Here is a 24,051-nt window from a genome sequence, read left to right on the forward strand (position 1 = left end):
CATGAGGCCTCCAGAGCAAAAGCATGTTCTAGCTCCTGAATAACCCCAAGTGCCCCTGGAGAGCAACGCCAAGTCTAGAACTGTCCAGGTACATGAGGGAACTTAGAACATGATAAGGGAGGCAAATAAAACACTGGGGGAAATAGGGTGGTTTTTAAAAATTATATTGAAATAACTGGGTTGCCATTTAGGAAAAAGTTAAAATTATATCTCTGTCTCATACTACACACCACAATGAAATGCCAAGTGGACAAATAAAAATATAAACCCACACAAGGCCTGGGGAAAATTTATATTTATGTACATGTATGTACATATAAAATATTTTTTAATTTTATAAAATATTGTATATATGTAGAAAATTTTAATTAAATATATTTGGTAAAATGAACACAGAAAGGATAAAGCAGAAACTATTGAAAATAGTTTGCTCAAAGCATAGTGGAGCCCTGGCCAGTTTGGCCCAGCGGTTGGAGAGTCAACCCGAGGACTAAAGGGTCCTGGGTTTGATTCTAGCCAAGGGCCACATACTTGGGTTGCGAGCTCGATCCCCCACCCTGGTCTGGGCACATGCAGGAGGCAACCAATCGATGTGCCTCTCTTGGGTTGATGTTTCTCTCTCTTTCTCTCTCTCTCCCCCTTCTACTCTCTCTGAAAAGCAATGGAAAAAAATATCCTCAGGTGAGAATTAAAAAAAAAAAGCATGGTGGAGTGGACAGGTATGGGAGCAAGACTTCTCTGAGTGTGTATGTTTCACATACTCAAAAATTAAACTGAAAGGATTAATTTTTGAATATCAGAAAGCAGACATGAAAACAGCAGACTAAGCCAAATGTTTCTCATTATATCAAATCGATAACCTAACACTCAGAGAAAATACATTCAGTTTGAACACGGAACTCCACACACACAGAAGGCTAACTTCTAAGGACAAAGGGGAATGGAAAGAATTCTTCAAGTTACTAAGCAGGTTTGTAGCTGTTCACTGTTGTAAATCTGGAGGTCTGTGTGTGTGATACAGCAAACGAGCAAAAGCCTTCATATGGTGGAGAAATAAGGTTTTCACTTTGTAGGAGACCAAATAAAAATCTAAAATAAGAAATACTTAGGAAGAACTTTAAGATACTGAATTTGTGATTTTAACATACATTTCCTGACAGTCCGTTGAGGGGGTGTAGAAGTGATAACGCCTCAGAAGCTATGAGCACACACTGTGCCCAGATCCCAGTTTCTAAAAACTATTCCGCATCAAAAAAAGGAGGGAAGGATAGAACGGAGGGAGGGAGGGGGCGGGGGAGCAGGGACCCTGGGGGAAGAGGGTGATTCCAGGCCTGAGTAAGGACAGCACAAGGGGAACCTGGGATACTGCGTTGTGTTGAAATCTAGGAAATGCTCAATGACAATTGGGGTCCTGTCAAAAGGCTCTGAGAAGTAACTTGTAACTGGACAAATTAGAGCATAAGAAAGATTCATGATGGCAATGAGTTAAAGTGCATTGAAGTTCATAGGAATAATATTCAACAAGTAAATGAAAGAAAAAGGGGGGAAAGAAAAAGACCTTTTTTTGAGAAGAAAGCCAGCTATGAAGCGTAGAGGGAACGCTGGAATCAGAACCTCAGTATTTTGTAATTCCCAATGCAATAGCTGATTCAAACAAGAATCATAAAGAGATATTAAGTTACTGGGTGAAGAATTGGTGAGAGTCAAGATGTTCACATGGTCTCAAAGCACCACTCTCAGATTATTTACTGGCTACAAAGGGGAAATTTGTTCTCAACAACATGGACCAGCTGTTGCTTCCTTGACCAGGCGAGGCGAGCAAACCAGCACCACCAGCAGTGGGAGAGTTTGGCATCGGTCCCTCCCGACGCATCAGTAAAAGATACAAGTGTCACTTCTGTGGCAATCTTGACAAAATCCTCAGTCTGAATTTACTCGGGAGGACACAATCTGACAAGTCCAAAAAATGGGGCATCATACAAGACAACAGGCTCAGGTACTTCAAAATAGGGCAGCGATTTTCAACCCGTGAGCCGCAAGGATTTGTAAAACACGCAATACCCACCTACTGGGGGCACTGACCTCTCTTCTCTTAGGCTGTCAAGAAAATGCCAATGGCCAACACAACAACAGCTCTCTGGTGTGAATGAATCTAAATTATAAGTATTTTTTTTGGTCAGCTCAGCAAAAAAATATAATATAATATACTTTTTGGTGTGCTGCAGAATTTTAGTAATCACTTTATGTGTGTCTTGAGATAAAAAGGGTTGAAAATTGCTGCCATGGGGAAAAGGCAGCGGTGTTGTCCAACAATGAGAGAAAATAGAGACAAAACCAAGTACAATGCGCCTGGCTCGGAAAGCCAGCTGTGAAAGACACTTTTTAAGCAGTCACAGAAATTTCAGCGTGGGCTGTGCAATAAGGATGCTGAATTATCATTCATTTTCCTAAACATGGCACTGCCTGGTGACTGTGAGAGATGGCGTGGCAACGTGTTTAGGGTTGAAATACCACGATGTGTACACTAGTTGTGAAGCAATAGATGTGTACCGAGGTCAAGCCAATGGGCAGATGCTGAGTTGTGGATCTAGGTGAAGGGTGAGTATGGTTGTTTTTATTACACTGTTCTTTCAACTTTTCTGTACATTTACATGTCTTTCCAAATAAGGGAGAGTGAGAGTGTTGGGCAGTGCAACACTCAGGCAAGCAGGCCTTGGGGGTGTGAACCGGGAGCCAGGGACTCGGATACACGTGGGGGAGGTTCCTGCTGTCCCAGGGAGCAGGCGTCCTTCAGGGGGCCTGTGGCTGCGCCCCTTCTGCAGGCCCTGCCCTCTTGTCAGGCCCTGTCTACTCTGAGACCCCAAAGCAGAGGTGAAAAGCAGACGCTTAGCCAAACCGATAGTTTGATGACACAAAGAGAAGTGTGGGAATTTTTTTCCATCAAGTGGAGTAAATTGGCCAACTGTCCGATTGGCCTCTGTCAAGAGAAGGCCTTGGCCAATGAAAAGGCAAACATCTTGCTGCTCGAACCCGGTGTCTCAGCTCTAACTGGGCAAATGCCCCAGTTTCGCTCTACACCTCGCCAAAGTTCCACCTACTAGGATTTTCTGCAGATGTCCCCAAAAGATGCTAGTTGCTGGTCTCACAGCCACCCTGGCACAAGGCCGCGTGGCCCTTGGCCAGCAGCCACCTCATTCTGCACGGGGCGGGCAGGGAGCCACAGCCACGCGGACGACTGTCTTCCCCCTTTTCACTCGGTAAACGATGACCCACAGGATCGACTCACCTTTCAGAGAGGCTGAGCTTTGCCCTGCAAAACAGAACAACAGGACCAGCGTCACTTACCCTCTTTATGATGTCAGGACAGTGGTTTATCAGATCTTTCCCAGACGGCAGAAGGCACACGCAGACTTCTGCTGCGAGAACCTCTTGCTCGGCCTTTGCGTTTCCTCTGGGTCCCACTCCTCCTGGCTCAGCCTGACTCCATCTAGTGTTGGTTTCAGAAACCTGAGCTGTGTCCCTCCGCTCAGCAGAAATCCTGGCGCTTGCAGAGGGGCTCTGACAGGCCCCTGGGAGCAGCGCCCTGCGCGGGGTGAGGGTGTGTCCTGGGAAAAGCGCCGGGCCGGGGGCCCAGCCACCCTCCTGTCCCCGTCCTGCGTTTCTTCCTTGCCTTCCTCCGCCCACTTGCCTTCCTCCTCGCCCTCCACATCCCTTTCCCTGAGCCTCACTTCCACTGTGTTTGCTGTTGAGAGATGATTCCAGCCACCTGGCCTGGACTGTGGAAACCGCCTCCTGTGGCTCTGACGTGTCAGAATGATCCAGAACTTACACACACACCAGCCTGAGCTGCTCCTCTAACATGGTCACGCACAGCAGCCTGAAGCCACAGTGACTGCGTGTCTGGTGTACTGTCCGCAGCAGCATCTTCATGCTCAGTGTGTGTGCCAGTCATTCACCACACATCGTCACAGCCTCCCCAGCCCCCGCCTGCCAGGGCGCCCGCATGCACAAACACACACACCCGGGTGAGGAACTGGGCTTTGTGGAGTCTTACATTTTCAGGTACTAAATGTCCCTGAAACAGCCTGCAACGAGCTCTGGAGACTTTCAGGGCACTGGAGTTTCCTAAACCAAATGTCTTAACTCAGAGAGTGCCTCTCGGTGTGTGGGTAGTTTGGCTGGCCAAGGAGCATTGCTCACCCATGGGTGGTGGTAAGATCACTATGCTAGACTTTCCATCTGAGCCCTCCAGGCCCTTACACAGGGCCAGAGTTGGCCACATAGTCTGCAGCCGCATGCCCAGGGTGCCCAGAGGTGAGCCCAAGCCCTTTTGGCTACTATATCTTGTGCCACCCCCTCCTCTCATGACACCTGCCCACAACCTAGAGGGGCAGAGAGTGGGAAGAGGGGGCCATGTGCATTGTAGTCCCCTAGGAAACATTTCAGAGTGGAGAAAAGGGCGGGGATGACAGGCAGGGGAGCAGAACAGATAAAACAGGAGGGAAGTGGTGCCTCAGTAGCAACCTTACCTTGGGGCTCTCTTCTTTAGCATGATGGTATCTAAACAGAGAGAGCAGGGCATTAGGAAGGAGGCACTGTGATCCATGTGCAGCTCACTCAGTGCCAGGCAAGGGGAGGGGTCAGAGCCAATTGGGCTTGGCAGGGCTGAGAGGTTCCCTGGGCTGGGGCCACGAGAGGTGGTTGTCTTGGGCCAAGTGCTCTGCCCCCGCCTGCGGCACTGTCGGAGCTCCTCTACCCAGCTCCTGTCAATGAGGTCTTAGCTTATCACGCAGGTGAGACTGAGCCTTCCCTAGAGCCCCTGTCATTCCTCGCCTCTCCTCCACTTGCAGCTCCTGACATGTGCCTGCTCTGTGATGAAGGGGCTGGTTGCTGTCCCTCCTTCCTTGTTGTAGGGATACAAAATCAATGGTGAACAAACTCCTGTGACTAATTAAGCCCCTTGTGCAATTAGATGCACGAGGAACCCCTCAAGTGCCTCCACTCCCCGTTCCTGGCCCAGACTCCCCCCAACCCCATGCCTTCTGCATATCTTCACAGATAACCATCGAATTTTCTGGAGACACAGTGAGGTGCCTTCCTCCCCATCCTCAGGAAAACCTTTGGGAAACTGCAGCATCGTCCCACTATGCCTGGTATCGGGGTGGTTCTTAAAGGCCCACCTTGAGAAAAAGAGTCGAGAGTAGCTATTACATTTTGCCATCAAAACTCACAAGCTGCCCTGGCCAGTGTGGCTCAGTTGGTTGGGCATCATCTCAGGCACTGTAAGGTTGCCGGTTCAATTCTTGTCAGTGCACACGGCTTGATTGTGGGCTCAATCCCCAGTAGGGGACGTGCAGGAGGCAGCTGATTGATGTTCATTCTCACATAAATGTTTTTCTCCCTCTCCTTTCCTCTCTAAAAAATCAATAAAAAAATCTTAAAAGAAAAAAGCACTCACAAGCTGACAGCTCAGTGTCTGTGTACTCTGTGTCACCTGCAGGTACCACAGGACACCAAGAACCACGCTGGATTCATGGAAGTACGACTCTAGTTAGATCATGAAAAATGATTTCCTCATTTATGAAAAAATGCAATCGGGCCCACTGGCATGGCTCAGTGGCTGAGCATCGACCTATGATCCTTGAGATTGTGGTTCGATACCCAGTTAGGGCACATGCCTGGGTTTCGTGGGCTCGATCCCCAGCAGGGGGCATGCAGGAGGCAGCCGATCAATGACTCTCATCATTGATGTTTCTATCTCTCTCTCCCGCTCCCTTCCTCTCTCTGAAATCAATAAAAATATATATTAAAAAAAAAATGAAGTCAGGCCACATAACCAATGCTGGCAGCCCCTTCCACCATCCACCATGCTAGGACGAGCCTCATCATCTCTGGGATAAATTTCATCTTTCCCACCTTTCTCCAGGAAACCTGATTCTTAGGAACATCAGAAGTGACTAATAGAAAAGCACAGAGACAGAAAGACAGACACGGGATGTGGGGGGAGTGACTGTATTCCTTATCGGCCCACTGTTTGTTTTTTTGTGGGTTATTTTTTAATCCTCATCTGAGGATATTTTTCATTGCTTTTCAGAGAGCGTGGAAGGGAGAAAGAGAGAGAGAGAAACATCCATGTGAGAGAGAGACATTGATTGGTGGCCTCCCTCACGCACCCCCACAGGGGCTGGGGATTGAACCTGCAACCGAGGCAGGTGCCCTTGGCTGGAATTGAACCCGGGACCCTTCAGTCTGCAGACCGATGCTCTAACCACTGAGCCAATCAGCCAGGGCAGGCCCATGGTTTTTACTGTTTCTCTCCCAAGTGCTCTGGAGTGGCCCTTGGTGCCGTGCTGGGCGGCTGCCAGGAACACGTCCTTGTCAGGAGCAGAGCCCATGCTGAGAGTCACCGTGTCCTTACCGTTGACGCCCACGTTCATGCTCCTCATGTCTGAGGAGTCGTAGTCGAACAGGTGCTTCTTGATCATGCAGATCTTCAGGGCCAGCGAGCAGGCCGATATGGCGAAGCCCAGCGCCATCCCGATGATGGCGTACCTGATGTCTGAAGGGCAAGGAGGAGCCAGTGTTGCTTCAGCTGGTCACCACCCTGCCAAGGGCCCCACAACGCCCTTTACATTCTGGATGAAGCCCAAGTCAGGCGTGTGGACCTTAAAATTCTGCACTCTGACCCACCAAGGAGGTCGCCTACTCTCCTGAGGGCCTGTCCCAGGACTTCCCACTCTCCTGAGGGCCTGTCCCAGGCCCTGTCCTCTCTGGGAACCCTGCCTGGTCTTCTCAGCTGGGGAACCTTCATTTCTCTGGCCTTCTATAGCCCTTCCTCACTTACACTTTCATGAGTTCTTTTGTCAGGTCTGTGTAAATTGCCAGCTCTGATGAACGCTGAAAGCACAGGAATGAGACTGGGCTCTTGGGGGAAACTGCACGCAAGTGGGCACACAAGGGCTCACTCCAATGCCAGGTAACGGTGGGTTGGACTGGCATGGAGTCCACAGCTTTCCCAGAGGAGGTGACATGCAAGTTGAACCTTGCCTTCTAGGTGAGCTCTGAGGGGGAGAGGAGCTGACTGTGCGGCAGGGAGAGAGAATGGTAGGGCACAGAGCTCGGCAGAGCCTGATGCCCCAGGGCCAGGCTGCAGGCATGGCACTCTGGGTGCTGGAGCAGCTCATTACAGAGTGTGGACAACGGTGGCCCTGGTGACTCAGGTTTCCTTTGAGAACAGGCCCCTTTGAGGACAATGTCCCCGGGATAAAGCTGCATTAGCCACTCAGGCAGGCCTGGGGGTGAGTGCTCCCTTTCCTATCCTGTGATAACTGGTAAGAGACTGACCCAGCATGCCCCCACCACCTAGCTAGGCCTTTTGGGCTACCTCATTCTTGCCCCTTGCCTCCCACGCAGAATCAGCTGGGCAGGGACCTACCAGTTTCGACCTCAGAAGACTTTTCCGTTGCCAATACTTGAGCTCCTCCAACATCTGCAAAGAAAGAAACCCCAGAGTCTGGTTAGAGCAGAACTAAGCTGTGAGCAGGCAAGGCAGGGCTGGAAGGCCAGACCCTGTCCCCAGCAACCCCTCCCACACATCTGGGAAAGCCTGCCACTCTCCTGCTGAGGCACCACCCTCAGGAGCACAGAGTTGGGCTCCTGGTTGCCACAGTGTCTCGGAGCCTTGCTGGAATGTTAGAGCCCCCTCAGAACCCAGGCCAGGAGAGAGGCCCCACTGAGTTCAGTGAAGCCAGCCCTTCGACACGGCTCCCCAGACCCGCACTCACCCTTGCCTGCCTCTCCAGCTGCCTGCATCACTCCCACAAGCCCTCTCCTGCCAGTCAGTCTGAGCTGCTTCCAGTGCCTCACAGGCCCAGATCTGCTGCCCCCAGGCCCTCTGCCCAGCCCCATCTTCTCTCTTCTCCTTCGTCTGGTCTTGGTTGCAGGTCACTTCTTCCCATACCTGGCTCAGTTGCCCCTCAGGGTCCCCACAGCAGCTGTGCTCACCCATCACAACTGACCACATCATTTAACAACTGACGTAGCACTGCTGTGTGTCAGACGCTCTCCTGAGAGCTCCTCAGCTACCAGCCCATTGACTGCATCTCCTGGCTGGTTTCCCATTGGGTTGTGCTTTGTCCTGTGGGGTGTTCTACCCACAGCATTTGACAGCACCTGGCACATAGGAGGTACTGATACCCATGTGCTGAATGAACGAACAAATGAATGAATGAATGAATGAATGAATGAATGAATGAATGAAGTGGCATGTTGCAAGGTGTCTCACTCTTCTAGCCTGCGATTAAACTCTTAAGACAGGAGACGAGTCTCACAGCTGGGGCTGTGGTCTTGCAGGCAGACCCTAGCAGAGCTAAGGCAGAGCTGTGGCCTTGGAGAGGAAGGCACACGTTAATTGGCCACATATTGGTGCAGCACTTGCATTAATACATTTAATACTCGCAGCAATGACTGTGAGACCTGCACTATCATCGTTGCCACGTGATGAATGAGGACCTGGGGCACTGAGGACCTAATGATGTGCTCAAGGCCAGGGGACACGGAAAGTGATAGGGCCCAGATCTGAGCTCCAGCAACACCCTGCAGACACAGTCCCCGGCAGCTCACTAACAGGATGACGCCAAAACACAAAGGCCAGGAGCCAGAGGGGCTTAGGCAGGGGTGAGTGGATGGTGAGGCCTCACCCTGATTCTCAGGTTCAAGCTCTCAGACAAAGGCAGAAGCAGGAAGAAGCATTGCATGGTTTCTCCTAAAAGGGAGCAGGTGACTTTGTTGGGAGACAGCATACCTTCCCAAGCTTAGTTCCAAGAGAAGTCCACCTCCCCAGTCCTGACCGCCTGGAGGTTGGACAATGGCTGAGGCAGGTACCCATGAAACTAGCAAAGACCAGCAGTGACCATGCTCAGCGCTGCTGGGGTCACGTGCTGGGTTGACACTCCACAGAAGACATCTTCACTTTACATGTTTTAGTGGAGGTGGGAGCATCGTGATGGAGTTTAGGATTTGTCTGGTGGCCTCACTTGGTAAGCGAATAAAGGTAGGGGATTCTGGAGTAAAAGTCCACAGCTGTTCTGCTCCCAAGTCCACTTGGAAGTTCAGTGGCTCCTCGCCTTGCTCGGGAATGCATGCCCCACGTGGGGCCTGTCCACTCACACACCCACCAAAGACATCTCAGGTACAACGTGACACGGTTCTGTCAGTTCTCTGAAGCCCCCGCTGAACTTCCTTGTTTCTGTACAGTAACTCTTTATGTTGATCCTGCCACTCCAGCTGGGTTGAAACCATTTCAGGGATGGGTCAAAGCCTTGGGTCTTGCACACAGCGTAGCGGGTTTACTTGGGTTACTAAACCAAGTGGCTGTGGCAGGGAGCTGATTTGCAGCTGGATGTCTGAAAGTCAGAGCTGGTGCGTAGCACACTCACCCTGGCTCCTTCCCCAGCACAGCCTGGTCTCACTCTGCCTCTACTGCTCAGAAGGCAGGGCATCCAGTGTGTCCTGCTCCCTGGAGACAGCCCTTCCCTCGCCCCTCACACACAGACCTTTCCTGGCCCCCACCATCGCTCTCCACATGGAGCAGGCAGCCTCAAACTTCATATAAGCTCAAGACGAAACTTGAACAGAGAAAGAAGAAAGGACACAGGTCAGAATGAGTGAGATGAAAAGAGCCAGAGAGCTAGAGAGCTAGAGAGAGACACACACAGAGAAATGCAAGGACATGTGCGCACACAGGGACATGCACAGAGGCTGTGCCGGAGAAGCTCAGCCTGCTGGCAGGAGGCCCACAGGGGGAGAGGAGGAAGACTGTCTAGTGTCAAAGGGCCCAGCACCCAGCGTCTTTCCTCAGCCTTGCCCACCAGCAGTAGTCCTGAACTCTCACCCCTGGTCCTCTCGGGCGGGGAGCCCATAGCTGGGGCTCCCTTGAGCCCCTACTGCCCCTGCCCCCAGGGTCAAGACCCTCAGTCACTACCCTCCATGCATCCTGTGTCCACCCCAAGCCCTGAGGCAGCCTCTAGTTCTTGGCCCTAAACAGGCTCTCCAGGCTGTTCTGCCTGAGGCCCAGGGGCTGAGTGAGTGCCCTCCCCCAGGGCCACTGCTCTGACAGCTGCAGGCACTCAAACAGGCCACGTCCCCGCCAAGGAATTCCTGCTAGCCAGCCCACCGCCACTCAGAGGCAGCCTTTCCCCTCCTTAGGGGGGCAGAATCCCTCCATGCGGCCCTCCCCCTGCACTCTGCATCTCTGCCCTGAGCTCCAGTGAGCCCCCGGGTGAGCATCCATCCTGAGCACACTAGCCCACTGACCCCAACCCTGCCCCTGCCAAGGTCATGAGTTGGGGTCACCTTCCTGGGCCTTAGACCCCTTGCAAGTCCCAAGTGCTGATCTTCCCTGGCTCTGCAAAGTAGTTGGAGGATGGATGGCCCTAGCAGAGCTGGTCTGTGAGCACAGCCAGAGGGCTCCAAATGCTCCCACATTCAGATCTGTGAGACACCCAGGAAGAAGCCAGGAGCCACTGCACTTGGAATTCTCTGGGTTCTCTGCAAACAGGAAGAGGGAGCTTAGCATTCAGAGGACAGGCTCTCAAACCCAGGGGAGATCCAAGGGTTTGATCTGAGCAGGAGCTGGCTGTTTCAAGGCTGGTCTCCCTGGGGACACGCAGGGACACAGTCAGCCCATAGACTCACAGGGCACAGTGCTGGCCAAATCTGACTTGGCTGCTGGCGTTCCTTGCACTGTCCACACTGAGCCAGGAGCAGAGGGCAGGCGCAGAGGCCCCGAGCAGAGAGCTGGGGTTGCCTCTCCCTGGGCGTGCTGAGGTTCCAGGGTGGCCTTACCTACACAGGGATGCATGTACCCAGGTCGGGCCCTGAACCCAGGAGCTCTCGCCAAGCACACACTCGATGCTATACCTGCCCAGAGGCTGCTCCTTTTTCCAAGATGCACAAAGGCACTTAGGGCTCTGTGTCTAGGGTTAGGGTCTCTGCTTCCTCATCATGCCCACTGGGACCTGCTGTTGACAGATGACCTGATACTCCATCCCCCCAAACCCACCAAAACAGCTGATTTCCATTCCCCTCTCTGCAGCACCTCCCAGCTCAGTCCTGCAGAGCACAGCCTGCTCTCTGCAGTGTCTCCCCAGTAAGGAGGAGCCTTCTGCAAGAGTAAGTGGCCTGAGGCCAGGCAGCTCCCGGGGCCTGCTCTCCCTGGAGGCAGAGGGCAGCCAGCAGAGGGGGGCAGCAAGCAGGCTTGCTCCGGGACAAGCGTGACGGGAAGGCGTCACGTGGCCTTGCCATCTCAATTGGAATCTGAGCCTCTGAGAGCCTATCCCTGACATGCAGACCCCTTGCTGTGCGCATCTGTTGGGCCCACCCGCAGCGGGGGCGGTCTCTGCAACACCCTTATTTGGTAGAATCAGGCTGTGTGGTTCAGTGGGGCAGTGGGTGTGCATGGCACTTGGTCGTTCTATATGAATCTGAACTAAAAATAGAGAAAGGCTGCCCTGAGTGTTTGTCAACCAAGGCTGGGCCCTTTTCATCTTGGAACTTAAATATTGCAGAATGACTTCTAACTTTAGATTTCATGAATTCCAACATTCTCAGCTAGAGGAAGGAGTTTCAAATATCTAGAACAGGCATCCATCTCCTCCTGACTGAGTCCACATGTAGGAATGAGGTACCTGCAGTGAGTTCTGAGTGGCCCTAGTGCCCAGGGGAACCCAAGAGCAACCCAACGCCTGTGCCATGAAGGAGCTCACAGAATGACAAGGAAGACAGAATTACACCAAAGAGAAGACCAGTATCACTGGTGATGTCCATCACCTGGAACCTCGCTCTCCACAATCTGGAAGAAGTCTGAACAGGATGTGTGTGGTGCCACTTGCTGTGTGACTTGCCCACCTCCCTTCACCTCGACCCCTCGCTGCTGGCAGCACCTGGATTTTCCTTTGGGGAGCCATCAGCACGTGATTCCCCCAGAGCTGGCTCCAGGATGGACCTGTGACCCGTACCTGATTAATTAGCACAGCCCTTCCTGTCAGCAGTGATTGGTCAAACTGCTGAGCATGAAACCAGAAGTGGCTGGAAGTGACACGGTCACGTTTCTAGCACTGAGTGATAGCGGGGCTCAGGAGGAAAGTGAGGGTCAGCCACAGAGAAATGAATCAAGTGATAACCTTGCTCCTGAAAGCCTGAGAGAGGGACGCTCATGCAATACCCACGCACCCCGTGTGGGACACACATGGACACTCCTGCTGTCACTGCTGGGTGCATCTGTCTTCCCCACCTGAGGCCACGGTCCAGGTACCAAGCCAGGATCCTGCTGGAGAGAGGGCTGGGAAGGGACTTGGAGTGCAGAGAGAAAGGGGACAGTCCAGTTACGCTTCACGTCATGGTTTGATCCTGGCCTCACTTTTCTCACCTGAAGGTGGGGATTTAGGACCCTGACATACAGAAGGACTCCCCAACAGTTCTTTTCTTTCTGCCCATTTGTTCTGAGCCCCTGCAACCTCAGCTGGCCTCGGGGGTCCCACGGCAGCACAGGCCTGCTTCTCTCACTGTGCTGGTTTGGGTGGTACGGGTGCCAACAACCCTGTTTCTTCCTCAGAGATTATAGATGGGTCCATTTCTCATAAAAGCAAGTCAGTGGCCCTGGCCATCCCCACACCCTGCCGGGGCTCTTTGCGGCTGGAAATTAAGCACACGAAGCCTGAATGTGGACTGGAGGCTCCATGCCTCCCGAGCAGATGCTGGAGCACCGCGAAGCAGGCCTGGGTTCCGCGCGGCTCCTACCCCAGTGTCTGCAGGCTTGCACGGGGCTCCAGAGCCCTCCTCTGACCCAGCTCTGACTTGCAGAAACCACAGGCTCCCTGTCCACAAGCCCAGACACTACATGAAATTGCTCTTCCTCAGTGTCCTCTTCCGGCTTCATTAGAGACTGCAGCTGCCAAACCTCAGCTCACCAGGACACCCCACTCTGGCTGCTGATGCCCCTGCTTCCTACGAAAGCACCTGGGATGGGGCACGACCCACAGCTGCCCGAGTTATAAGTTCCAAGAGAAGGAAAGCGAAAGAAAACAAAGGAGAGGAGAGCAAAGCAGAGATGCTCCAAGGGGAAAGTGGGGGCCTTGGGACACATCCTGTTGCCAAGGAGCCAGGAGCACACTGAAGCAGCCAGAGCACCCCCTCCCAGCGCCTCCTCAGCTCCTCCTGGCCCTGGCCAGCAGTGGCCCCAATGCCCAGCAGGCGGGCAGCGAGGAAGGAATGCTGCGCACGGGGGCCCTGCTAACACATGGAGGTACACTGCCATCAGCCACCCAGGACGACTGAGGGGGCCTAACCCAGCCTCAGGAACCAGAGGATGTCACCTGGAATGTTATTTAAATTGAAAATAAGCCCGGCCGGGCGTGGCTCTGAGGTTGAGCACTGGCCTATGACCCAGGAGATCGAGGTTCAGTTCCCCGTCAGGGCACATGCCCGGGTTGCGGGCTCGATCCCCAGTAGGGCGCGTGCAGGAGGCAGCCGATCAATGCCTCTAATCATTGATGTTTCTCTCTCTCTCCCTCTCTCTTCCTCTCTCTGTAATCGATAAAGATATATATATATTTTTTTTTTAATTGAAAATAAAAGGACAAGTAGGATCGGGTGAAGGCGGTGGGGGAGGGTGAGAAGGGGCAGGCAGCGAGGGTGTCAGGGCAGAGGAAGAGGCCTGAGCAACGGCCAGGAGGCTGGAGGGAGCGCCGGGCTTGGGAATAAAGAGGGCAGCTCCGTGGGTCAGAGTAGCTAGGGACACAGGGAAACTGAGGCTCTCGGGGCTTTTCAGAGAAGGGGGTACTGCAGCCAGGACGTGGCCACTGGGGGGAACTGGACATGGAAGCTATGGAGGGCCCCCGGGAAGACGCAGAGGCCGACCTGAGGCCAGGAAACAGCGGAAGATGCTCCAGCTTCCAGGAATAGCACTGTAACTACGAGGAAAACAGTAACGGTGGGTGACCAGATGGGAGCAAAACTTGTGCCGACTTTGTTTTTCCTGGACAGTTTTCACTAATTAATTCTTAAAGATTCACACACTGGAATTACAATACTCAGCTACAGAAGCCAAACCGATCAATACTTTTCCAGGCTAATGGCGGGGCTGGAGGCGGGGAGCTGGCTTCAGCCCCGGGTAGAGCAGGGTACTCCAGGCCGGGGACCACTCCCAAAGGGAGAGTGGGCAGAATGCTCCAGGTCCATGCCAGCTAGGAGGCAGTGACATGCAAACACTGTCACACCTGGCAGAGCTCACATGCCTCACCTGGCCGGGGAAATGCTGAACATTTGAAGGAGTCAGAGGCGCTGGCAGCCAGAGGAGCTTGAGGCTGCCCTGGTGGGGCGATGGTAGTGCAGGGACCACTGGACATCAGGCCCACAGCTGGACACCCAGCTAACCCTACTCCCTGGGGAGCGTTTGCACCATCTTTGAACATCTCTGTGGGGGCCTGAAGCCTTCCCATGGGCCCACTGTGGGTGGGAAGGAATGATACTTGGAACCAGAACATGAGTCCCTATTCAGCTCCTGTCCAGCCAGACACGACGAGCTCCAGCTCCCTGGCCCCCTGCAATGGGCTGCCCACAGGAAGCCTGCCCGGCCACACAGAGTGTGGCTATGAGACCCCTGGAGTTGCGTGGGTGCAGACTGAGGTGTCCTCCACAAGCATCCAGACACCTGCTCGGGACGGGATCCTCAGATTCCCGGGGGCTGAGGGAGATGTGGAGAGCAAAGCATGGAGAGCCGAGCAGCGCTGGCAGGTGTGCAGATCAGAAAAGGACAGGCCTCCCCATCAAGGGCTCAGGTCTCTGATGTGAGGACAAGTCACAGAGCCAAGCAGAGGCCTCCACAAGGTTGCAGGACTCCAGGTGGGGGATAGCTCACCCACACATCACTGGGGCTTCAGACCAGAGAAGGCCTGTTTTCAAGGCTGAGACTTGGCAGAGAGAGTGGGACGCTGGAAGCCGCACAGAATGACTAATGAATGCTGGTGAGTGTGCGGATGGGAGAGCACTGCACAACCACTAAGTGGTGGGTTATTATGATTCATGCAGTATTCATGCTGTGCTCTTCAGCCTCTGGGAAGCTTTGCTCAGGAGTCCCCCGGGCCTGGGGAGGAAACCTGTGCCCAGGGGGCGGGGCTGTGGGCAGACCCCTGGCATGGCCCAGGGGGAAGGGGCCCTGATGTTGTGGAGAAAGCAGCAACACCAGCCAGCAGGAGAGCCCTGGACCTGGGCAACACAGCACCTGCCTTCATCTACCAGGAGAGTCTGCAACAGGACTCATCTACTGAGTCCTGCAACAGGCCAGGGTCTGCGCCTGGCACTTCCATCTAGCTATCTTCTCTAAGGCAGCTTCTAACATTTGCAGAGCCCAGGGCATGCACATGTTCAAATATTGAAAAGTTGTCAATGAAGCCACACATAGGCCCAGCTCACTTTCCCCTCAGGGCCCTGCAGTCTGCTCCCCAGGGGTGACTTTCCTCAGGGGGCAGCTCAGAGCTGTTGAGGTCTCAAGGGCTGGCAGGGTCTTCTGGGCAAAGCAGGAAGACACTGGGCCTGCTGGGCCTGCTGGGATGACTGGCCCCCCAAGACTGGGAATGGGCCCCAACTAGACTCCCCATAGTTCCTCCCACCAAACAACGGGTTCCAGGGAAACTGGGTCTGCCCAGGAATGCATGCTGGTTGTTGAAATAAAAGCTCTCCTACGCCCTCTCTGGTTTCCAGGGCCCTGTGCAGGCTGTGGCTTCCCCTCCGGGTTATGCCACCCTAGCTCTCAGCTGCCCAGGGCACACACAAACCTCTGTCCCCATGTCTGTGTGCCCACCCAGTTCCTGAACTTCCTAAACACTCTCCCACAAGACCAACGGGAAGCAAAGTCTTTGTATTTGGATGTGTGTGTAAGGGGGCCTCTAAAGGCAACTCAGAGGCTGGGGTAGGGGCAGGGGCTCTCTCCTGGGACCATAACCCTCATTTCGTCCAGAAGCCTCAGCAGGTGACATGCCCTCTCAGGGTCACACACCTCAATAGCAGGGCCCTGGGGTTTGAACCCGAGTTAGCCAGGCTCCACAGAAGTGTCTCACATCAGCACACAGGGCAAACAGTCTCCACACTGACTGCAGTTGCATCATGTGTGTGTGTGGCTCACCTGGAGCTTAGGACCGTCTCCGCTCTTCATCCCCAAGGTCACTTCAGGGACCCCCTCAGGGCCCCATCGCTTTCTGAGGGTCAGTGCAGCCGCCCCGTCCAACACTGTCTCCTGTGGGGCTGAGTGTGGCCAGCCGAAAGCTGTGACAGACACCGCCTCTCAGCCGCACCTCTGGCTCCCAGGCCGAGAGCCGCTCCCAGGGGAAGCTGGAGCCCGCCCCGCAGCGGGCCTGGGAAGCCGGCAGAGACCTGCGGCGTGGCCCTCGGCAGCCAGCCTGCCCTCTCCTGCCCGGAGAGTGTCCCTGCTGCAGCCTGCCCGCGACTCTGCGGCCAGGGCTCTGCCCCCATGGCTGCCAACACCTGTGGGGTAAGACCACCTCCTCCAGGGGCTCAGCAAGCCTCCCCCACCGGCCCCTGCTCACCTCGCAGCCTCAGCTCATTCCCCCCCAGTCCAGGCTGCCCGCACCCCTCCTGTCTCAACCAGCCTCGTCCCTGCAGACGGGGGTCTGGAAGCTGAGTCCCCTCTTCATGCACTAATCAACTCACAAACAAGCGCCAGGCCCTGGGTATAGTGAGTGGGGGCTTAGCGAGACCAGATTCCCCCCTGACAGAGGCGGGGGGAACAAGATGCCAGGGAAACAAGATGCCAAACAGACACGCGTGAAAACAGGGGTGCTACTGGGGTTGTGAGGAGCACTGTGAGTGAGCATCTTGGGGCCCTGGGAAAGGGGCAGTGCAGTTCCACACAGGGGAGAGGATATGAGGAGGCCTTGAGACTGGACAGAGGCCTGATGGATATTTGTGGGCTGGGGGGCAGAACACTGGGGTGGGTCACATGACAGAGCTGGGGTGCTGTGCACCCAGGAAACACTTCAGTCTGCCCTGGCAGCAGTGGGAAACTGCTGAAGGATTGCAACCAAGTCGACGCATAATCAATTGGCTCTCAACAAAACTCTTCCAGGAAGCCCTCCTAGATACCCTAGTTTGGATTAAGGAACGCTCCTCTGTTTCTCTGTGTCCTTTGTCTCAGCACTAAGCACACCACTTTGCAACTGTTCTCCTGATAGACTGTCAGCTCTTTCAGGTTGGGGCTGACTCACTTATTTTTGTGTCCCAGAAACACCTGGTGAAAATCAGCATTTGCTTAATGTAAGAGAAAGCCCCTGTGCCCATGTGTCCGATCCTCTGGGGTAGCCCACAGCTCCAGGCCCTTCGTGAATCCCTGACAACATGGCCCAAGGGTTAGTACAGGCTTGCACAGGTCTCTAAGGTGGGTACGGCCAAGTTCCAGGCAGAAATTCCCCAGCTGCTCATTCGTTTCATTCAGACAAGCAGGAGAGCTCTAGCCCAGTTCATCTTACTGAGAACCATTAGCTGGTTATTTTGTGGAATCAAATTTAATAGAAGACGCAGTTCAAGCAATTCTGGTGGATAAATGAGGGTCTGTGTGGGACAGAGATGCTTACAATGACTTTAAAGAGGACGCACATGTGGTCTGATTGGGAAGCAAGTGAAGATCCTGCGGATCTGTGTGTCAGCCAGATGGGCTCTGGCTTCTCAGCCTCACAGCTGTGGCTCCATCGAGGGTGCGAGGGCCACAGGGATTTCCTGGCAGGCACTCTGCCGGGGCTGCGCCTCCTGCCCTCACCTCCTGGGGCATGTTCAACCCTTTAGGAGCCCCCAGAATCAGGTATGTGTATCTAAGAGATGTTAGGTAGCCCAAACCCCTCCACAAAGAACACCCCCAAATCACCCATCTTCGAGCCTCTTAACACTTCCTTTCACGGAAAGATTGAAATAGGCTTTCTTTTCTCTGTCCCTCTCACTAAGTATGTCTACTACCCTAGATAGTATATTAAAAACCAACAAAAGAAGATCCTGAAAGATGGAGAGGAAGGGCAAACTGACTGAGGACCTTGGGTACCCGCTGAAAACAACAGTGTCCTGAGGTCGGGTGTGGCTCAGTAGTTGGTGTCTGCCACAGCTCCTAAAAACATGAGTCGATAAAATAGGTTTTCATTCTCCTCCAAGATTTCTAAATTATGTGTGACAGTTGAAGTTAAAAAATGATAGTATGTCTGATATAGTTCTCAGTATATGTAGAAGAAATATTTAAAAGATTAAAGGGGCAGAGAGGCACAATTTCTACATTTCATTTGGACTGTTAAAATGTTGACAGCAGCCCAGCCAACGTGGCTCAGCGGTTGAGCCTAGGATCCAGGAGATCACAGTTTGATTCCCGGTCAGGGCACATGCTTAGGTTGTGGGCTCGATGCCCAGCAGGGGCGTGCAGGGAACAGCGGATCAATGACTCATCATTGATGTTTCTAGTTTTCTCTCTCCTTCTCCCTTCCTCTCTCTTAAATCAATAAAGATATTTAAAAAAAAATATTGACACCAGTAGACTGTGATATGTTATGTGTATATATGTGATAAAGCAACCACTAAGAAAGCTATTAAAAGCAATCCACTCAAAAACACTACAGGCAACCGAGCCAGGCGTGGCTCAGCAGTTGGGCATCAACCTAGGATCTAGGCGATCAGGGTTTGATTCCTGGTCAGGGCACATGCCCGGGTTGCGGGCTCAATCCCCAGTCGGGAGCGTGCAGGAGGCAGCTGATCAATGACTCTCTCTCATCATTGATGTTTTTATCTCTCTCCCTCTCCTTTCCTCTCTCTGAAATCAATAAAGATATATATAAAAACAAAACAAAACAAAACACCACAGACAAATCAAAATGGAATTCTAAAAATAGTTCCAGTAATGCACAAGAAGGTAGGAAAAAAGTGACAAAGAACAAACAGAAATCAAAACATAAATTGTCAGACTGAAAGCTCTATAATATCAATAACTTTATTAAATTACCTAAATTTGCCTATTAAAAAAAAGACTTGTCAAGTCAATTTGAAAACTGACTGAACTAGCCCTGGCCAGTGGGCATCATCCTGTGCACCAAAAGGTTGCCAGTTTGATTCCTGGTCAGGGCACAGGCCCCAGGTTGTGGGATGGATCCCTGGCAGGCAGCTGATCGCTATGGCTCTCATATCAATATTTCTCTCTCTCTCCCCCTCTCTAAAAATCAATTTAAAATCTTTTTTAAAAATTACAACTATATGCTGTTTACAAGAAACTCATTCCAAATATGATACAGGTAGGTTGAAAGAAAAAGTACTAAAAAAAAGAAATGTTATTTTTTAAAAAAGAGTGGCTATATTAATATCAGAAAAATTTCAGAGCAAATGAAATGATCAGAGTGACTGATATGACATTGCATTATATTATATGACATAATGATAAGTCAATCCACCAAATAGACACAGCAGTCCTAAATGTCCATATATCAAGAAATAGCTACAAAATATGTAAGCAAAAGCTGATAAAATTGAAAGGAAAAATAGACAGATAAACAATTATAGTTGACGGTTTCAACAACCTTCTCTCAATAATTAATAGAACAACTAGACAGAAAATCAGTAATGATATTTTAAAAAATTTAACCATGCTATCAAGCAACAGGAGCCAACACTAGCAGGATACACATTCTATTTAAACACTCATATAAGATATATTAAGATAGACTATACTCTGAGCCAAACCTCAACAAATTTAAAAGAATTTAAATCATACAAAGTGTGTACTCTGATCACAATCGACTCAACTGGAAATAAATAATGGAAAGATAACAGGAAATTTTCCAAACACTGGGAACCTAACAATACTCCTAAATAACTCATGGGTCAAAGAAAAAGTTCCAAGGAAAATCAAGACATTCATTAACTGGAGAAGAATGAAAACACACACATCAAAATTTGTGAGACACAGCTAAAGCAGTGCTGAAAGGGCAATTTATAGCACTAAAAATGCCTTTTTTTTTTTTTACATTAGAAAAGACAAAAATCTTAAATCAATAATCTAATATCCCACTTGGAGAAACCAGAATATCCAAATAAAGCCAGAGCAAGAAGGAAGTAAATAATAAAACAAGAGCAGAAATCGATGAAGTTGAAAACAAAAATAATACAGAAAATCAGTGAAACAAAACACTGATTCTTTGAAAAGATTGGTCAAATTGACAGACCTCTAGCAAGATGACAAAGGGAAAGGAGAGAAGACGCCAATTATCAACATCATAAATAAAATAGGGATATCACCAGAGACCGTACACATATTTGAAATGATAATAAGGAAATACCATGAACAACTCTACACATAGAAATGTGATGAATTAGATAAAATGAACCAATTCCTCAAAAAGTACAAACTATCATAGCCCTGGCCAGGTGGCTTAGGTGGGAGGAGAATCATCCTGTACACCAAAGGGTCTCAGGTTTGATTCCTGATCAGGGCACATACCTAGGTTGCAAGTTCGATCCCATGTATGGGAAGCAACTGATTTATGTTTCTCCTTTACATCAATGTTTCTCTCCTTCTCTCTCCCTCCCTATCTCCCTAAAATCAATAAAAACATATCCTTGGGTGAAGATTTTTAAAAAGAAAAAAAGTACTAACTGTCACTACTCACTCAATATGAAATAGATGCTTCAAATTAAGGAAATTGAGTTCATAATCTACAAACTCCCCCAAAAGAAATCTGCAGCTCCAGAGAGTTTCATGGGAGAATTCTAGCAAATGTTTAAAGAAAACTTAGCACCAACACTATATAATCTCATCCAGAAAATAGAAGAGGAGGGCATACTCCCTAATCCATTTTATGAAGCCAGCATTACCATGACCTTAAAACCACACAAAAATAATGCAAAAAAGGAAACTGTAGACCAGTATCTCTCATGAATGTAAATTCAAATCCCTTACCAAAATATTATAAAATAGAATTCAACAAGATAAAAGAATTATACATCATGATCAAATGAAGTCTATTCAGGGATGCAAGACTGTTCAATATTCAAAAATCCATCAATGTAATCCAACGTATTAACAAGCCAAACAAGAAAAAAAATTACATGATCATATTAAGTGAGGTAGAAAAGGCATTTGACAAAATTCTACACCCATTTATGACAAAAACTCTCAAAAAACTAGGAATAGAGGGAAATGTTTACAAAAAACAAAACAACACACACATCATACAAAACCCTACACACAAACCCTACAACTAGCATCATACTTAATAGTGACAAACAAGGTGCTTCTCAGGAAGATCAAGAACAAGGCAAGGATATCTGCCATCACCATGCTTCTTCAACATAGTACTGGAAGATCCTGCCAAACCAATAAGTAAAGAAAAAGAAATAAAAGGCATATCATTTAGAAAGGAAGAAACACAACTCTCCTTAGTTGCAGATGACATTATGATCTATGTAGAAAACCCCAAGGCATTTAAAAAATAACTCTTAAAACCAGTAAGTGACTTTAGCAAGGTGACAGGATACAAGATTAACACACAAAACGATTGTATTTTATATACTAACAATTACACATAGAAAGAGAAAATTTAAATACAACACAATTTACAGTCACTCAAAAAAAAAAAAAAACACCACTTAGGAGCAAGTCTAATAATACATATACAGATCTCATATTAAAAGCTCTATAAAGGCTGATAGAGAAATAAAAAAAAAAAAACTCAATAAATGAAAATACATACTAAGTTCATGGAAAACTCAGTAAGATAAATAGAGTTGACATATTTATCATCCTGAGTTTTCTATTAACTTTGAAATTCTAATTCAAAAGAAGATATGCACCCCTATGTTCATTGCAACATTATTTACAATAGCAAAGATTTGTAAGCAGCCCAAGTGTCCATCAGTAGATGAGTGGGTAAGAAAGCTGTTCACACAATAGAATACTACTCTGCCATAAAAAGAAAGAAAATTTTACCCTTTGCAACAGCGTGGATGGACCTAGAGAACATTATGCTAAGTGAAATGAGCCAGTCAGAGAAAGACAGGTACCATACGATTTCACTCATCATGTGGAATTTAATGAACAAATTGAACTATCCAGCAAAATAGAGACAGACTCATAGACAGAGAGCAGGCAGACAGCTCTGCTGGGGGGTGGAGGGATTGAGCAAAAAAGAAAAAAAAAGAGGAAGAACTCATGAACACGGACAACAGCTTGGGCGGGGAGGAAGGTGGAAGAGGGCATAGAGGGGATATATGGCGATGGAAAAATTAAAATAAAATAATTTAAAAATAATAAATAGCCCTGGCTGGTGTGGCTCAGTGGATAGAGCCTCTGCCCATGCTCTGAAGGGTCGCAGGCTTGATTCCTGATCAAGGGCATGTACCTGGATGACAGGTTCAATTCCTAGCCCCAGCTGGGGTGCATGGGGGAGGCAACCAATGGATGTGTCTCTCTCACATAAATGTTTATCTCTCTCTCTCTCCTCTCTCTCCCTTCCACTCTCTCTAAAAATCAATGGAAAAAATATCCTCAGGTGAAGATAATGAAAGAAAGGAAAGAAAGAAAGAGAGAGAGAGAGAGAATTAATGCAATTTCCATCAAAATCCCAGCAAAATATTTTTGTCCCAGCAAAATTTTTTGTTGATATAGAAAAGATTATTGAAAGGTAAGGAACCAGAATTTCTAAAATCTTTTTTGAAAAGGACAAATAAAGTAGGAATTACTCTACTATCTTGAAACTTATATACATACAGAAATCAAGACTGTGTGGTATTGGCAAAGGGATGGACACATACATCAATGAAAAAGGAAACGTAACTCAGAAATAGTCCACACAAGTGGGACCAACTAATTTTTGACCAGAGAACAAAATCAATTTGATGGAGGAAGGACAGATTTTCAGCCCACTGTACTGGAGCAACTGGGAATTTATAGGGGAAAAGTACCTTGATCTAAATTCACAATGGACCTTAAAGTGGACAGTATATTTAAATGTAAAATATAAAACTATATCACTTGTAGAAGAAAATATAAGATAAAAATCTTGGAGACAAGGGAGATTTCAACATGGCAGTGGACTGAGCGGAAGCTACACTGACACTCTCCCAGGACCAAACTGGAATTACAGCTAAAATATAGAAAAACCATCCTGAATGATCAACTGCAACTGCAGCTGGAGAGCACCCTCATAACCAAGGAAGAAAAGTGGAGACCCCATAGAGACGGGTAGGAAGTGCGGAGGCGAGAGGGCTGACTGGGCTCCCACAGGCAGCAGCTGAAGGTCCAGAGGGAGATCTCAGCTGTGGGGGTTCCTACTGAGAACTCTGGGGCCTAAACCCCAAGCTGGGCTTCCCAGCCAAGAGCACCAGAACTGAGAAAGGTGCCCACATAACACCTGGCGGTGAAAAGCAGCAGGGTTTCTGTCTGCCAGGGAGAGACAGGTGGAAATGCAGGCACCCTCTAAAAGGGCGAACACACAAAGTTTCATGTTCAGCTACACACCTTGGGCTCAGGAGAAGGGAGGGCAGAGTGGACTGGAGCTGTGTGAGGAGAATCCAGGGGGTCTGGCTCAGGGAGTAGAGCTCAGAGGGCAGCCATCTGCATCCCTGTGCTGAGCCATTCCCCCATATGGCAGAGGACATCTTTCTCAGGCAGACATTTACCATCCAAGCAGCTTTTGCCTGGGGGTGAAGCAATTGCCCCACCCTGCTGCAAAACCTCTCCCCGAACCAGGTGGAGTTTCTAAAGCCTGAGGCTCATTAAAAGACTGAATAAGCCTCTGGGTGCTTTGAGTCTTTGCCTGATTTGCTTCTGGACCAAGGGCTTGAGAAAGCAGATACAGGTGCACATCTTGGTTCTGTCTAAACACACCCAGCCCCAGCAGAGGGAACCAGAAGCTGTGGAGTGCGGAAAACTTCAAACAGGGTACTCAAGGCCAGTCACAACAGAGTCTGACACTGGCCTGCACCAGAGATCATCCAAAAGCTGGGAGTCCTCGCAGA

At 50.1% G+C, this 24,051-nt stretch overlaps 1 protein-coding gene across 1 annotated transcript in view; it reads right to left on the reverse strand.

The window, feature by feature from the left end:
* Positions 1 to 4,525: 4,525 nt before the first annotated feature.
* Positions 4,526 to 24,051, reverse strand: part of TMEM273 (transmembrane protein 273) — a 125,969-nt gene continuing 106,443 nt past the window's right edge. The window contains exons 2-4 of the mRNA XM_087824234.1: positions 7,436 to 7,489; positions 6,419 to 6,559; positions 4,526 to 4,560 (exon numbers count right to left, since the gene is read on the reverse strand). Of these exons, the coding sequence (XP_087680360.1) occupies positions 4,526 to 4,560; positions 6,419 to 6,559; positions 7,436 to 7,489 (230 nt within the window). The remainder of the gene's footprint in view (positions 4,561 to 6,418; positions 6,560 to 7,435; positions 7,490 to 24,051) is intronic.

This window comes from Miniopterus natalensis, chromosome 14 (genome assembly GCF_054644295.1).
Source record: "Miniopterus natalensis isolate mMinNat1 chromosome 14, mMinNat1.hap1, whole genome shotgun sequence".
NCBI lineage: Eukaryota > Metazoa > Chordata > Mammalia > Chiroptera > Miniopteridae > Miniopterus > Miniopterus natalensis.